We start from the raw sequence: 16777 nt of genomic DNA on the forward strand, positions 1-16777 counted from the left end.
GTGACAGCAAGCAATGGTGCAACCTTTTCACTCCAAAGCCTACCAAGTTTTAGCATCTTTGTACTTGCAACGACATATGTATACCTGAGGTAATACTAGAATGACACATCCCCACAATCATTTTAAAGTTGGGACCCTCGCAAACTAACTCTCTCATTTCTGATCACAAGAATGTAACTGTTGGTTGAATCTATTGAAAAAAAAATCCAGACTTGTATAGATGCATATAGATATACTAGTAAAATACATCGGAGCTCCTAAAAGTATTCCAAGTGTGTCACACAGGTCGTAAAAGTTTAAAATCGTTCACCGCTGGTCCTAAACGTTTGAAATCTACTGTTGTATTCCTGTAGTATTAAGGAGTAGTATTACAGGCGGTAGTATTTCAGTAGTATTAAGGAGTAGTATTTTGCGGGTGTAATCGACCCAAATCAGGAGAAAAGGAAAACTGAAATTGGTGATTTAAGCCAGGCTTAAAGGGAATTCGGCTAGAAAACGGCCATCGAGCCAGGCCTAAAACTAGAAGGCTGAAAATCGTTCTGAGTCAAAGATTGTGTTTCTGAATCCTGAAAAGAAATCAATCAGTTATACTCCCTCCGTCCCATATTGTCGCTCAAAAAACAATATAATCCCATATATTCAACCAGCCGCAGTGACATGAAATCCAGGATATCGAACTGCCTGTCGTAGTACTGCTATTTTCAGCAAAGATCGTGAACCGTTCTCTGTAAAGATTAACCAAGATCTGGTGATAAAAGGGAGAAACAGGGCTAGTAGCACAGAAGCAAAGTAGCATGACAAAACTGCTTCCGCCAGTCAGAATATTGTTTATGGATTTCAACTCGAACACAGAACTAATTTAGAGGCCAAAACTTCTTCATCTAACAGACGTGTCTCAAATACCTTTGACCTAAGCTTCTGATGAGTAGTTGATCATCCAATTTTCTTTTCTTGATAGAAAGAAAGACGAGGCTTAATCCTCCTGCCGCCTCTTCTTTAAGGACCCGACCCTGGCGGCGCACTTCGCTCTACTCCTCGGCTTCGACCAGAATCTTCTTGCAGGCCTCGTAGCACATGAACGAGATCCCCGCCGCGGGCATGAGCTTGATGCAGCTGGGCCCGAGCCCCTTGTACAGGCCGCCCATCCCTTCCTTCTCCATTATGCAGTAGAGGGCATGGAACACGTTCTTGTAGACCTGCCTTCCACCCACCGCCCCAGCCTGCATTTGCTTCCGAGCTACTTCGAGAGGGAAGGTGGCAGTGCTCGAGATGGCGCCCGCGGCCGAACCAATCAGGAGGGTTGCAAGGTTGCTGATCTCCTCCTGCTTGAATGTCTTCCTGTAGAGCTTCCTCAGGGTGTCGTAGGCATAGTAGTTGGTCGCGGCGTATGGCACCACTCCTATCAGACTCGGCGTCAGACCACGGTAAAGCTCCGAGGGGCCTTCCTCTCGTACAATCTTGACGAGGCAATGGAGAAAGTTGTCATATACGTCTTTCTGCAGAAACAAGTAGGCATGAGGTGAGGTACTCAGAAATATCACTCTTACACATTGTTGACAAAGAATTGTATCCACCTCTATAGTCAGACGTGTCTTGATCAGTTCCAAAGGATATGTGCACAGTGTTGAGCTGACACCTGCAAGTGCCCCCGCGACAAGTGATGGAGGGAAGGGGGTCTTAGAGGACTCATCACCCTTTGGAGTCAGGAATTTTTTGGCTGTATCAAAAGCAAATAGCTGCATTTGGATGCAAAGAGATCAATCAAATTAAAATATTGTTAGTATGTCTTAGAGGTAAACCACAAAGTGTTTGATCACTAATAACAAATCTTAGGTCCTCATTCTGAAATTCATAAGCAGAAAAGGACAACCAATTTGAGTGCAACATGCACCCACAAACAAATCAGTGTAACATAGAATTATGCAGTCTGATAACCATAACTACCCAGCGTACTTCTGTAGCAATAGTCAAACCAACTGTCTACAGTGAAATTTCATTAATGTTTTGTCATCTAGAGTATAATTTCAGAAGACAAGATATAAGAAAGCAAGCAGTGGTAGTCCAGCCAATCATTCAAACCAGGGAGTAGAAGTAGTGAAAAACTAAACAAATAAGGCTCTAAATACACACTAAAAGTGCCCAGAGTCTGACTTTGAGTGTCAGGACCACCATATACTAATACTAGAGGATAGGCCCTTGATCATTTGAAAGATAAAACTCAATTCTAATCAAATGTAGGAAACCATCAACTCACTGTTAGGCGAACCCAAACTCCTTTCCAGAAACTCTGTTTACAGATCGCATATACCGTTACACCTATTTCACTAATAACAGCCTGGGTGCTATATAACATTGACTAAAAAGTAATGGTGCCCCATTATGGTTACGGCCCTCCTCCCACATCAATTTTGCTGCATCTATCAGCAGACTGAAGGTTGTTGTAAGTGTGCCATACAATTAACATCAAATTGAAGTGATGAAAACTACACCCTACCACACGATCACAAATGAAAGTGAAGTTGACACCCTATAGTACACCGGTTAATGAGCAGAGAACCTCTATAGCATTAGCAATACAGCAGGCATTGGTCACATCACATGATACTCCCTCCGTTCCTAAATATTTGTCTTTCTAAAGATTTCAACAAATGACTACATACGAAGCAAAATGAGTGAATCTACACTCTAAAATATGTCTACATAGATCCGCATGTTGTAACCATTTGAAATGTCTAGAAAGACAAATATTTGGGAACGGGGGGAGTACATTTTAGCAACAAGGTCTACTGGGAATTGCCAAGTAGCATAAATGGAAAGTTACCTCAATCGCCTTGCTTGGAGCAACACGGATAACATTTACAAAATTCCCACGGAACAGCCCTGTCCAGCCCTCTGTCTTCATAATTGTCTGAAACACTTCTGTCATTGAATCCCCATTGCTCCCAACCATCAGGTGCGTCCTAATTGTCTCCAACGGCGCCACACAAGTCCTCGAGACCGCCCCCGCAATAGCCCCACTAACCAGCCGCCTCAAATGCGGGTTACCAATCTTAATTTTCAGTTTCAGCCCACGCTTCTTGGCCTTCTTCCTAATAACCTTACCATCCACCACCACCTCCTCCTCCACGGACCCATCCACGGCCCCAACAACCGGAAACCCGACTGCTGACGAGACAAACTTTATGCAATGATCAGCAAAAGGGATCTTGAACTCCTGCTCCGCCGGACTGGTTGACACTGCCGGAGCAGGCGTCGACACTTTCAGACCAACGCTAGCAAACAGCGCACCATGATGAGGGGAGGCAGAGTCATGCAAGCTTAAGGAGAAGGCCTTGTCTTCTTGCGAATCCCAGGGGAACCGGAGCTCCGGAAGAGCCCACCCATGTTTCTTCTCCGAGGCCAGCGTGCAGTTCTTGCTCTTGGCCGTCACGGCCATCATCGTTCCCGCCATGGGTGGGTGAACGTCTTGGCCGGCCTCAGAGTGCAAACGCACAATCAGAGGTGGACGGCCGCCCTGCACTGACGGTCGCAACAAAGAGCATATTCTTAGCCACTCACTCCAAAAAGTTCGACACCACCAACGCAAACTACCTAATAAACAACATCGAATCATGTAAACGACTTGAAGATGAACTGGGAAAATCATGCAGCAAGCACTCATCAACAAATGATCATCATTATATATATTCTCTCAATATCAAATCTACAGCAGGTACACTCGTCCAATAGAAAAATAAGGAAAGAACTTTTTTTTGAACAAACAGAGGATGCAAGAGGGAGGAGGGAGGGGGGATGAGGGAAGAAGTGGGAACGAGGGGGGAGGGAAGAGGGAGGAAGGACGAAGGAGTGGCGGCTACCTGCCTACGGACTGGTCGCCGGCGGCGGCGCTGCTGGCGGGAGCGGCTGCTCCAGGGAGGGAGGCGCTGCTGGTGGGGCTCTTGTGCCGGCAGCGGGGCGGCGGAGGCTTCGGCCCGGAAGTAGTGGCGGCGGGCCGGCGGTGGCTAGGAACCCTAGCTGTCGCGCTCGGGGAGGACTCTGGTCGGGAGCGCCTGTGCTCCCAAGGATAGGGTGCTCCGGCCGGCTGCACCATGAACGGCCAGACCGTTAGATCCATATTATAGGGACAGGATTCAACGCCCTTCGAAACTTGCAAAAACCACCCCATGGAAGTACAGAATAGCTGCTGTAACGTTTCCCCAAATGTGTGCTGCCCCCCAGTTTGGAACAAAACGAGCACAGAGCAGAGGCAGGGAGGGCTTAATTCGGGGCTCCGGTGGCGGGCCTCGCCGGCCGTGTGCTCCGGCGGCGAACTCGGGCGATCGATCTCGCCACGGTAATGACGTACGGCGCTCCGAGGTCCAGCGCTCCATCCCCTCGCCACCATTCCCCACCTCGGCGCCACGCCCGGCGACAGATCCGCATCCGCCGACGCCGGGCAGGAGAACTCCAGCCTTCAGGTTCAGGTGTCCTTTTGAATGTTACAGACTTATGTTTTTATTGTGTGTTTTGGTTCTAAACCGTCGCCCCCTTTACATTGATTGTGTGAGGTGAGATGTAGCTAGTCATATCTGTCTGTGTAAAATGCGGTGGTCTCTCTCTCAGCTGGCGTGGGAAAAAATAATCACTGAAAATTGTTATATTTTGCTTATGCTACATACATTCGAGCAATTAGTGGGTGTAGAATAATATCAGCAACCTATGGCCTGAGCAAAGTGATTTTAACTACCTGTTCAAGAACATCAATTAACACTTGCAGTATGTGCGGCACTGATTTGTGACAATTCCCTATCTGTTTGTTCAGTGTTTCCATCAAAACTAATACGATGCTAGTTTTGGTTTAGTGAACCAAATGTATTAGCTCGTTGGCCTTTCTTTTATTTTGGACAAGAGGCGGCGCCTTATATTCATTTATCAACCACATTTTACATTCAGGATTTGGCAATCCTAAACATCTTGGTTGCCTATCTTTGAAAGTATACGACACTCATCACCTGTATGTGCTAAGCTACAACATGACATATTTTTGCTCACCACCTTGTCTGATCTACTTACTTCTTGAAGCACAGTTGTGAGCCACAGAGTTAAGTTTCCGTGGTATGTGATGAATTTGTATATGCATGTTCGCTGTTGTAACAAAGAAATTTGCTAGCTGGTTTCTCATCACCCCAATGCCCAGGGGAAAGAAAAATATTTCTTGACGCTGCTGCCTTGGCTGGGATCAGATTATCCACCAGAAAAATGACCTGCTTGCATCTGAATTTGGAAATTGTTTCTGCAGCAACCTGAAGGGCCATATCTCCTTCTTGTAACGGGGAAGTGGCATGTTTGCCAGCTGCTGAAACAAAGATGTTTGTTTTTACTTCATTTTCTTCAACTTCTATATGTATTCAATGCCTGCTTTGGTTGATCCTGCCTTGGCCTTCCTTATTCAGGTGCAAAAAAGTGGCACTACATTCCTGCAGATTTAGCATTTTGGTGCTATGTGTCATCACATAATGCCATGATGCCATGCTAACTACATTCTGCTGTACTCACGAATATTTTTTATTAGCAGCATTATTGTAACTCTCTTTTTCTTAGTACATCTAAATGCCAATGCATTAGACATTTTCTTTGTTTGCTACTTTAGCATGGCATTGTTGCTTTTTTAGAGTTCATTGTGCTACAGCTCTCACAACAAGCTAACTCTTAGGTGCTCCTGCATGTAATATCTTGCACTTCTTTCTGCACCTACCAGGGAATGATGGGGTCAATGGCAAGTATTGCTCCAAGTGCCAGGTCAACTACAGCGATGGGACTTGAAGATCATGCCAACAACTTTTCCTCGCCGTCGACGGCCACCGCGTGCAAGGAGGGAGACGCGCTGAACTCTCCTCCCTGCCGGCACTCCCGCCGCCCGCCGCCATCTCTGCCTGGCTTCCCCTTCACAGTGGCTGCGCCGTTCGCTTCCTTCCCCAGAGGCCACGGCCTCCTCCTCACAGAACTGCCTCCTCTATGGATGATGATTTGGTATATGCCCTGCTCTTGCTCTGCTCTGAGATCATTACTATTTGCTTGGATGCTAATGGAATCGATTTTGTCAGGGCTATGTCAAGATTATTAGGACGAGAAGTAAGATGAGCTTGCTATTGTCAAGATGATTGGGGCTTTGCTAGGCACAAGTGCCTCTTGTTGGAATTTGTCCATCTGGTACGAGCTTAGTGATAAATTGGTGAATCATTGTATGCATTGCCTGGTGTTTAACAGAACATTGCACAACTCACTCTTAAAAGAGGATGTTATGTTAACCAAGCAATTGTCATATGTGAATCGAATTTTCTGATGAGTGATTAGTTATTTCTTGATATGTAGATATGTGGTGCTAGAAAAGGATGACTGCTCCTTAAATATATTGCTCAACTTTTGAATGATATGTATGTGGCATGCCGTTCTTCAAAAAGAAAAAAGAAAAAAAAGGAGTGTGGCATGCTCAAATGTTGGATAAGACGATTCTGGACTTGATGTCAATGTTGATTCTGGAATTTGACCCTTGTGTGGAGCCTGTACGTCCTATGTGTTTTTGTAGCTTGTTCAGCAAGTTCCCAAACAGCATTATACTACAAACTCATTTTCAGTCTTTGCCTACCTATAGTCCTGTGTGTGTTTCTTTGTTAATTGACAGTTGTACTGAACTATAGCAAAGCAGGCAATCATTTGTGTGAGTTGTACTGAACCGTGGCAAAGATGAACCCTTTGTCTTTTCTTAATGTTGCTTTATACATACACCATCTTAATCTTAAAGTTAAACTCATTAGTGCATGATTCTTTTTCTCTATTTTCAAAAGCGATTCAATTTTGCCTTTTCTCAAGTTTCTCAAGCAATTACGTTTGGTTAGTTGCATAATTGTGAAGCAACTATAACTACATTGGAGAACTCCTATGCTTCGTCACTTTTTTTTATCCAAAATGCCTGGTACTTTAACTCTGCTTTTCTACTTATAAACTGTATACTATACAACCCCTATGATTCTGACTACGGATGTTATGAACCACTCTCACTCTTGACTTCACTTCCTTTTTATGCAGTAGGAGAATCTCCGTTGTCACCGGATCCAACGAACCAAGGCCAGAATGTAGATTTTCACCTTGAAGAGCAGTCCGAGCATATCCGAGCAATGCCTTCAACAAGGTAACGATGTAAAAACATTGCCATTGGCAGGTATAACTAACACGGGTGATGGGTCAGACCTAGGCTTTCACCTTGGAGCTCGAGACCGGGTGCTTGAGTAACACCACCATCGACACCACTCATGTGTTGTCGCCACCACTTTTTAGCGATCCCAACAACTAGATGCGATGTGCGACCGCCACTACTGCACAACCATCTCTCCGCCTCAAGTTGTCACCCATAGTTTGCATCTCCCAGCCGAAGCCAACCACTGGATCTAGAGAGAGGAACCCTCACAAAGATCTTTTGGTGGCCACCGCAGTCAGCAGCGTGTCCGCCGCCACAGGACGGAGTGGTCACCACAAGGACTAACACCGTTGGCGGAGCACACCGCCGTCGACTACCACCTTGTCGAAGGGAACCCTGCTCAGGCCCGTCCGCCACTGGGTCGACATGGCCAAAGCTGGACCATGAAAGACATATCACCATCGCTGACATGCGCTCGTGTGGAGCACAGCCGCTGCTAGAACAGAAGCGCCAGATCAGTGCTGTGCCTCCTGACCGAAGCATTGCGCCCACCCCGAGCATGTCCTCCGCCGCAGGCCGGAGTGGTCACCACAATGACCAACACCGTTGGTGGAGCACACCACCGTCGGCTACCACCTCGCCGGAGAGAACCCTGCACAGGCCCGTTCGCCCCTGGGTTGACATGGCCAGAGTTGGAGCATGGAATACATATCACCAGCGTTGACGTGCGCCTGTGCGGAGAGCAGCCGCTGCTAGGTCAAAAGTGCACAACCGCTAGATCGACGTCATGCCTCTTGACCGAAGCACTACGCCCATCCCGAGCACGTCCGCCGTCACACCTCCACCACGCCGCCACACCGCAGCCTCGCATCTGTGCCACCGTCGGAAACCCGCGGTCGCGGCACCGCACACCATGTTGAGGCTCACACCCACGCAAAGTCAGGACGTCCTGCGCCGCGAGCCAACCCCGCGAGAGGGATGAGAAGCCTTGCCGCCCCCGGCGCCGCACTCTGGCAGCACCCTTCGGCGACGGCGATGGAGAGGAGGGGATGGGAGGCGACCAAGTTTTGGCGGCGCTAGAGCTCCCCCGGGAGTGGCATGTGACCTATGTCTTTAAAGCGTCCCTAAGGCGACGCCTAGGCGTCGAAGCGCTCCCCCTCCGCTTTGGAAAATCGACCGCTTTGGGCGCCTAGGCGTCCAAAGCGCCCGCCTAGGCGCCAAAGCGCCCCCCCTCCCTAAGGCGGTAAGGTGTCGCCTTAAAAACATAGCATGTGACGATCTATTTTTTGCGGCTGCTTGCTGAACTTTCCTAAGGTTAGTTAAGTAGAACTAGAGCCACAAGTTGCAAGACTAAAAAAAATCTTACCACACCTTAAGAGTGTATGTCATGTAGGGCCATAATGTGGCAAAAGAATGTTTAAATAGCAGGTTATGGCATATAGCGGCGACCTTTAAGTAGAACTAGAGCCACAAGTTGCAAGACTAAAAAAATCTTACCACACCTTAAGAGTGTATGTCATGTAGGGGCATAATGTGACAAAGAATGTTTAAATCTCACCACCGCTATAGCTGGGCTATAGCGGTAAATTGTACATGAAATCATTTAGCGGCAACATGCTCAAACAGCTATAGTGGAGCTATAGCGGGCTATTTAAAACTATGGGCAAAACACATCTTGCCTGAGGTGTGGCTTGAACCAAACAACCACCTAAGAGTATCTACAATCCTAGTTGCCTAATTTGGGGCCCTATGCTCCCGCGGACATGGTCGGGTGCGTCCGCGTCAGTGACCGGGCACACCCCTTTTGTCCCTGTCCACAACCATAATCCCCATATGTCGGCACCCAAATCCATACATAACAATGCATAGGTACGTATATCATCATACAAAAGCATAAACAAAACAATCGGACATAGATAGGGGAATCTGACATAGATAAGTTCATACAACTCCATCCAAAAGGGCCGCTGGAGTTCATACTTAACTAAAATGCAAGATTAAAGAGTAATTAAACATAGAGAGGCGGCCGGAGTTCACTACTAACCTCGCCGATCGCTTCCCCTTGGGGTCTCGGGAGCGGCGGTTGTCCTCGGCGTTGGCGACGGGCGAAGCATCCTTGTCCGTCATGTCGCTATCCGAGGAGGAGCTCATGATCCCCGCCATGCGTCGGGCAGCGCGGTTTTGCTCCGCCGCGAGCCATGCGGCTCTCTCCGACACCACCGCCCTTTGCCTCGCCAACCTCTCAAACTTCTCCGCAAAGGTGTACGGACAACATAGATAGGGGAATCTGACATTTTTGTGATGCCGAGGGCAGGCGCCCATCTCCGCAAAGGTGTACGGACGACAGATTGGATAGCGGAGCGCCTCGACATCGTTGAAGGCGGGCGACAGCGGCCCGATGCAGATATGTAGGACCTACAACTGGAGCGGTTCGACACGGCCTGCGCCGCAATCTTCATTGTGCGGCTATATGCGTGCTCCTCGGTCCCCGGCTGTCGCTGTCGCAGCCACAGGTTCGGGATGCGGGCACTAGCACTCAACGCCGCCCAGGGAGGAGCAGGTGCTGGCGGTGTCGGGCGCCACTTGTCGCCCTACGACCGCGGGGCGCCCCAGAGCTGCTCCTGCCCATCCTAGCCGCTAGCGACACTGTGGACAAGGAGCTCCCGCCCCGGCCGATTTGTGAGCGGTGGAGGGTAATACGAACGAGCTTGGCCTAGTCGATCTCGTTGGAGCCGCTGTCGGATGCACTTTCGGCCATGGTGGAAGGGAGGGGAGAGGTTGGGGAGGGGACGGAGTGGAGCGGAGAGGTCGAGAGAGTGTGGTTTACAAGGGTTCTGTCGTTCAGCAGGGGTATTTGTGGGGACAGGGGTGTGAACGGACGCTGTTTGGGCGCGTCTGGGCCTTCCCATATCCACGCCACATATGAGCTGGGTATGGGGGTTGCCGAATAGCCTGGACATTTGAGTGCGTTTGGGGAAGGTCGGTTGGGTGGCATATTTTGGTCTGGGAAGGCCTCCCAGGCATTTGGGGGCGAGTAAATTGCTCAAAACCACTACATTTGTGGCTAGGGTACTACTAAACCACCGCTTTTGCCGAAAACCACAAAAAACCACCAATTCTACGACAAGTGAGTAACAAATCATACTAATTCTGAAATGAGCTGCGACTAAACACAAAACCGTCCGGTTGGACCCACATGTCCGATCGATGTGGCGAATCTATGTGGACAATGCACCGATGTGGCATATCTTCTTTAACGTAGACACCCCTGAATATTAGGCTGGTCATAGTGGAGAGTAACTTAGACTAGTGTCATGCATATGACACTAATCTATGCTACTAACTTCATAGTGGAGAGTAACGTAGACGTAGTGTCATAGGTGATTGTATTAATTAGCTTGTAGACTCATTTTGTCTTGAAAAGTGTTGTCTGATGGTAATATATTATATTACTCCAAATACCTCTCTCCTCATTAACTCCATGCCACATAAGCAAACTTATCTTGGGGTGTGTTATATTACTACCTAAGTTACTCCCACTATGACCAGCCTTAAACAAAAAACGCAATCAGGGCCCTCCCCCTCCCCGTGTACAATTGAGCGCACCCAGGCCCTTTCTTCGCCGGTGACAGGCGGCGCCGTTGGGATGGAGGCCGCCGACCAGCGCCGCGCACTCTGCCCTGGCTCTGCCATCCGCCATCGAGGGAGGCCGCGACCCTGCTAGCGAGCTGGGTGGCCGAGGGAGACAAAGTACGCCGGGACGCGTTCTGGGGACGACCCGAACGGGGACGCCAATGAGTGGGGCCACATCGTGTCGCCGCGACTGATGTGGGCCGAGGCCTGGGACCTGCTCCCTCGCCAATTGAAGCCCAGGGTGGACTACAACCGCGTGGTCATCGTCTCCAGCAGCGCAGCAGCACGGCGACATCAGGCCACTCCTTCGAGGACGTGCTTGACCCGGCGCGGGGCGGTTGAGCGCCAGCGAGTCCGGCCTATCCGTATCCACACAGGTAGGAAGGGGGGAGGGCGGGTGGAGCACCAGCAGGAACAACGGCAACAACCCCAGGCCACGAGCACCTTGCTCAATGATAACCCACAAGTATAGGGGATCGCAACAGTTTTCGATAAGTAAGAGTGTCGAACCCAACAAGGAGCTAAAGGTAGAATAAATATTCCCTCAAGTTCTATTGACCACCGATACAACTCTACGCACGCTTGACGTTCGCTTTACCTAGAACAAGTATGAAACTAAAAGTATTATGTAGGTGTTTTTGGATAGGTTTGCAAGGTAATAAAGAGCATGTAAATAAAAAGTAGGGGCTGTTTAGATAAGGACACATCTAAGTTAGTTTTAGTAAAGAGCTTTTTGTTACGAGAAAGTTATTTGTCCCTAGACAATCGATAACTAGACCGGTAATCATTATTGCAATTTTATTTGAGGGAGAGGCATAAGCTAACATACCTTTTCTACTTGAATCATATGCACTTATGATTGGAACTCTAGCAAGCATCCGCAACTACTAAAGATCATTAAGGTAAAACCCAACCATAGCATTAAAGTATCAAGTCCTCTTTATCCCATACGTAAACAACCTACTTACTCGGGTCTGTGCTTCTGTCACTCACGCCACCCACCATAAGAAAATCATGAACATATTGCAAACCCTACAGCGGGAATCCCTCACGCTTGCGCGACACGGAGAGCACCATAGGACAGCACCAATAATAAAACATGCAACTCAAACCAATCACGATCATCAAATAACCCATAGGACAAAACGGATCTACTCAAACATCATAGGATAGCCATACATCATTGGGAAATAATATATAGCGTTGAGCACCATGTTTAAGTAGAGATTACAGCGGGTAAGAGAGGGGTTACACCGCTGCATAGAGGGGGGAAGAGTTGGTGATGATGACGGTGATGATGATGGCCCCGGCGGCGTTCCGGTGCCATCGGAAGCGAGGGGGAGAGAGCCCCCCTCCTTCTTCTTCTTCCTTGACCTTCTCCCTAGATGGGAGAAGGGTTTCCCCTCTGGTCCATGGTCTCCATAGCGTGGGAGGGGCGAGAGCCCCTCCGAGATTGGATCTGTCTCTCTGCCTCTCTCTGTTTCTACGTTCCCTTATTTTGCCCTTTCACCGTTTCTTATATTCCTGGAGATCCGTAACTCCGATTGGGCTGAAATTTTAACACGATCTCTATCCGGATATTAGCTTTCTTGCGGCGAAAGAAGGGCATCAACCGCCTTACGGGGTGGCCACGAGGGTTAGGGGCGCGCCCCCTGCCTCGTGCCTCCCTCGGGCACCGTCTCGCGTGGATTTTTCTTCCCAAAAATCATATATATTCAAAAAAAATCTCCATCAGTTTTTATCCCGCTTGGACTCCGTTTGATATGGATATTCTGCGAAACAAAAAACATGCAACAAACAGGAACTGGCACTGGGCACTGGATCAATATGTTAGTCCCAAAAATAGTATTAAAAGTTGCCAAAAGTATATGAAAGTTGTAGAATATTGGCATGGAACAATCAAAAATTATAGATACGACGGAGACGTATCACTCAACGACCTGGTCCTTCCCCACTCCCCTCCATGTATCGGAAGAAATCCTAGGATCAGTCCCGGCAGTAGCGCATTCCTTCTTCAAGGTGTTGCTTGGTACGCGGCAATTTGGAGGCTTAGGAGCGTGGTGGGAATTCTCCGGAGGGTGCAGTGGTTGCAGGACATCTTCGCTTTCGTCAATCCGCCGCTGTTGGCATTAGTTTCTCTTTTCTTTCTCTTGTTTTTTCTCTTGGGCTTGATTGTGCTGTTTACAACGGCGGTGGTCTCGCAGTTGTATGGTGTGGTTAATGTATTAGTATAGCGGGGGCGAAAGCTTGTTTCGAGAGAAAGCCAAGATAGAGAAAGAACTGAAGGAGTCCTGAAGATCAAGATGGTCCTGGGAAGTGGCATGGCTGGAATACTATGACTAAAAGGATTTGCTGTTGATGATTGGGTTGGGTTCATCTTGGCCTCCCCTTTCTGGGCTCTGTTGGTCCACCAATATTTAGCCGTAGCTGCTGCACTGAAAACCTCCGTCCAAATATGATATACTCCCTCCGTTCCTATATATAAGTCCTTTTAAAGATTTCAATATGAACTATATACAAAGCAAAATCAGTGAATATACACTCTAAAATACGTCTATATATATATATATATCCGTATATAGTTCATATTGAAATCTCTAAAAAGACTTATATTTAGGAATGGAGGGAGTAGTATTGTTGTTACAACTTACAAGCTCCTCCACAAAGTTGGGAGTACAAAACAAGCTCAGTTTTGCCAATGCAACTAGCTACTACATTAAGTGCAACCAAAGATACATGTCGGCTAAATATACCACACAAATCATGTCGGCTACATATACCCCACAAATCAAAGTCGCAACTGCAGCATCATTTTACTTGGACAAATTCCTCTCTAACTTCTGTATTTATGTAGTGAACAAGTTCGTGGCGGATTTTGGCAAGCTCGTGCATTCCCAATTTGCTTTTAGATATGTTATATATTATCTGCAGCATCACAAGGAAAGGAATTAGCTAGATAGGTTAATTGAAATTAGTAAGTTCAACAGGATTAGTGCAAAATTCTTCAAACCTCGCAATCTTTTGCTTCCGCCGCATTGAAGACGATTTGCATGTGGCGGCATGCGTAGAATCCACATAGCTGGGTTCCCATTGGCTGCTGGTGGCACTGTCAAAAATAGAATTTGTTACTAGCTCGGGAGGCATTATTAACTGCAGAAGTACTATGAAACAGGGTGTAGTCTTTCCACTTACCATCACATTGAAGTCATGGCACAGCTGCGCTGAATGGCTGGTCCCTCCAGTTTGATGATTACAAACCTCCAAGAATGCACTAAATAAAATTTGAAACTTAACCTCATCTATTCCAGAAGCAAGAAATTAATTATATGGCGAGGACAAATGTGTTCACCTGTTTAGTACTTCCTCGAGTTCTTTGTATCTGTTGTCCCCCCTGATTGAATCAAGGTATATTACCTTGTTCAATTTTGGCAGAAGTACAACTGCAACCCAATGCGCACCATTGTTGTAGGGAAAAATGATGTACTCCTTGGTGCATTGAGCATTCAATGCATAGACCATATACCGGTGGGTTTGGTCTCGCATGGTATTGATTTGCCTTGATGATATCATGTGTGCATCGAGAAAACCCACTGGTGCTTTACTATCTTCTGCGACCTTAATCAAGTGTCTAAACAAAAGCATGGAGTTATAATATGGCATCAATTAATGATCATATACTATAACTGATGCATACTTACAATGTCCACAATCTCATGAGACCCGCTTCAAGGGCACCAAGGTTGTACAGCTCGAACAAGTCCTCGAATTGCACAGGAATTGCATAGTCTTCCTCGGAATGGTGAAAATGTTTATGTTCGAATTTTGCGGTGAAACTAGAAGACCGCTCATTTGCCTGATTTTTTGATTTCTCCATGTAATAATCATGGAAAATCAGACAAGCAGGTCCAAATTCTTTCTCCATTTCTTCATCTGACAGCTCGACCAATGGTTCCCCATTCTTGAATTTCCGGGTATTAGTAGCAACCAAGCTTATCTGCAGTGCAAAAAGAAGCTGCTCCTCGTTGAGCTCGTCAACAGTCTTGTTTTGGTTGGGTTTGACCATTTTCACTAGGGCTTTTTTCTTCTGGCTTGCTGGTGCTGCATGCTTTGTTGCCATTAGTGTTGCCGCTGGTGTTGTCACTAGTGTTTTGTACCTTGCTACCACTAGTGTTGACCCTGCTGCTGGCCGTCGCCAGCTTAGCACTGCTGCAACTGGTGTTGTTGCTACTGCTGCATGTGGTGGTGTCGCCACTGTCCTTGTTTTTGTTGTTTCTGGTCGTGGTCGTGGTGGCGGCTGCCCTCTTGTTGCTGCTGCAAATGATATTATTGTTGGTGATCGTTGCTGTGGCGGTGCTATTGTTGTTGCTTCTGCCAGTGCTGTTGGTAGGACTTGATCAAAGTCAGTTTCCTTCCTGGGCCATTGGACACATTTGATTTTGGCATCTCTTAGGTCAGTTTGCCATTCCGGAGGCTCACCAACAAATAGCTCACTTGCACCTTCCACGTCATCAATGGCAGTGAGCGTCTCCTCTGCTATGGGTAGATGTACCTTCCCCAAAGCTTTCGGCACCTTCGTTCCATGGGAAGCGCACGTGAGTAACTATTGCACAAAATAAGATGACAATTATTTGAAGTATTGTAGAGACATGTATATTACTTTGGTGTCGCTGACAAGATATGTGGCTGGGATTTCTGCTGAGATATTGCGGATAGAGGAACAACTAAAATGGATCTCCATTTTCTGCACATCCTCTCCGACAAACCTTCGCCGTTTAAGCTCCTCCTTGAAGATACTGACTTGATCCTTGCATTCTCCCCTTACCGTTTGAACACTGGTAACTTCCATGCCGTCATATTCTGCTCTGGATCTTCTGTGCCTGGCTTTAACTTGACCAGAATGCTCTGCATTTCCTAGGGCCTCGGTGAGTACATCATTCTTCTCATTCCCCTTGAAAGACATCATAGCTATGTCAGCTCATAGCAAGTCCAAACTATTTCTAAGCTGGTGCATAACTTACCAACTTGCTGCGCAATGTCTGCATGTCCCGCTTTTGTAATGCAATGGTAGATGGCGAGGTAGATGATTTACTACTCATACTCACCCAAAAACTGTTTCTGGCATGCTCTTCCGTCATGTCGAGCAATGGTAGCATTCCCCCCCTCATCCTTGCCTCGTCCTCCCCCCTAAATTCTTCAAGCTTACCATTGTGACATTGAGAGCTCCAACTATGAGGGTGCTTATTTTTTTTCTTATACTCCTTGTTCCGATTACTAATGCGGGGAACTTCCTTTGACCACTTAAAATTTCTACAAAAATCAAAAGTGAATCAAAACATAATAGTATATAACAACTACCACAACTTGGTAATTATATCAAACTTTTTATGGGGGATAATTATATCAATAAATTGATATGAATTTTAGCGATCAAAGCTATAGGTGATAATTATAGCTATAGATACACTGATAATTATATCAATGTATCACTTTAGCTATCAATATATTTCTCAAATTCATGAATATTGTTACCCTAACTTACCTTCTGGAACATAAAAATCATTACTAAAATTCACTCTTAAAACAATATTTATCTAGCAATTTCTCCTAAATGCTAAATGTATTCAACAAATTACACCAACTCACTACGCTAACTAGCAAAGTTATTACCCTGATAGAATCCTCCAATGATATGGCAGTCATCCCCACTTAGGTGAAGCCCATGTTCTAGAATTATTTTGTGTTTGGAAATGGCGCCACACTTTGTATTATCTATTATTGATTTCTGCCTATGTCTGTGTCTTAGGATTTTATTTAGGGAAACAGCAGGACTCTGCTGCATATTTTTATTAATTTTAAAATAAAGGAATACAAAAGTGCCAGAGTTCCCGTGTGTTACAGTGTGCATTACCTGTTGTTTTAATGCTGCCTAAGTCCCTATTTGAGTTCTTTATTAAGTTCAACTGAGCTGAT

The 16777-nt window shown here is 46.8% G+C and overlaps 1 protein-coding gene, 1 long non-coding RNA gene and 1 pseudogene across 5 annotated transcripts in view; 1 reads left to right on the forward strand and 2 right to left on the reverse strand.

Moving 5' to 3' along the window:
- Positions 1–709: 709 nt before the first annotated feature.
- Positions 710–4079, reverse strand: LOC119328739 (adenine nucleotide transporter BT1, chloroplastic/mitochondrial-like). Of its 3 annotated transcripts, none has more exons than XM_037601714.1 (4): positions 3862–4079; positions 2822–3514; positions 1575–1736; positions 710–1496 (listed from the first exon to the last, which is right to left on the reverse strand). In XM_037601714.1, the coding sequence occupies exons 2-4, from the start codon at positions 3449–3451 to the stop codon at positions 1029–1031; spliced, it is 1260 nt and encodes a 419-aa protein (XP_037457611.1). In that variant the 5' UTR covers positions 3452–3514; positions 3862–4079; the 3' UTR covers positions 710–1028. The 3 variants fall into 3 exon arrangements, with proteins under 3 accessions (XP_037457611.1, XP_037457610.1, XP_037457609.1); XM_037601713.1 differs by having other exon boundaries at positions 3858–4079; XM_037601712.1 differs by having other exon boundaries at positions 2822–3519; positions 3858–4079.
- Positions 4080–4242: 163 nt separating this feature from the next.
- LOC119330706 overlaps positions 4243–16777 on the forward strand; it is a 20570-nt gene continuing 8035 nt past the window's right edge. Inside the window, exons 1-4 of one of the 2 annotated variants that reach the window (XR_005160214.1) lie at positions 4243–4463; positions 5738–6009; positions 6084–6189; positions 7066–7168. This is a non-coding gene — a long non-coding RNA (uncharacterized LOC119330706). The remainder of the gene's footprint in view (positions 4464–5737; positions 6010–6083; positions 6190–7065; positions 7169–16777) is intronic. The other variant, XR_005160213.1, reaches the window with a different exon arrangement.
- Positions 13371–16777, reverse strand: part of LOC119330705 — a 9167-nt pseudogene continuing 5760 nt past the window's right edge.

This window comes from Triticum dicoccoides, chromosome 7A (assembly GCF_002162155.2).
Source record: "Triticum dicoccoides isolate Atlit2015 ecotype Zavitan chromosome 7A, WEW_v2.0, whole genome shotgun sequence".
Classification (NCBI taxonomy): domain Eukaryota; kingdom Viridiplantae; phylum Streptophyta; class Magnoliopsida; order Poales; family Poaceae; genus Triticum; species Triticum dicoccoides.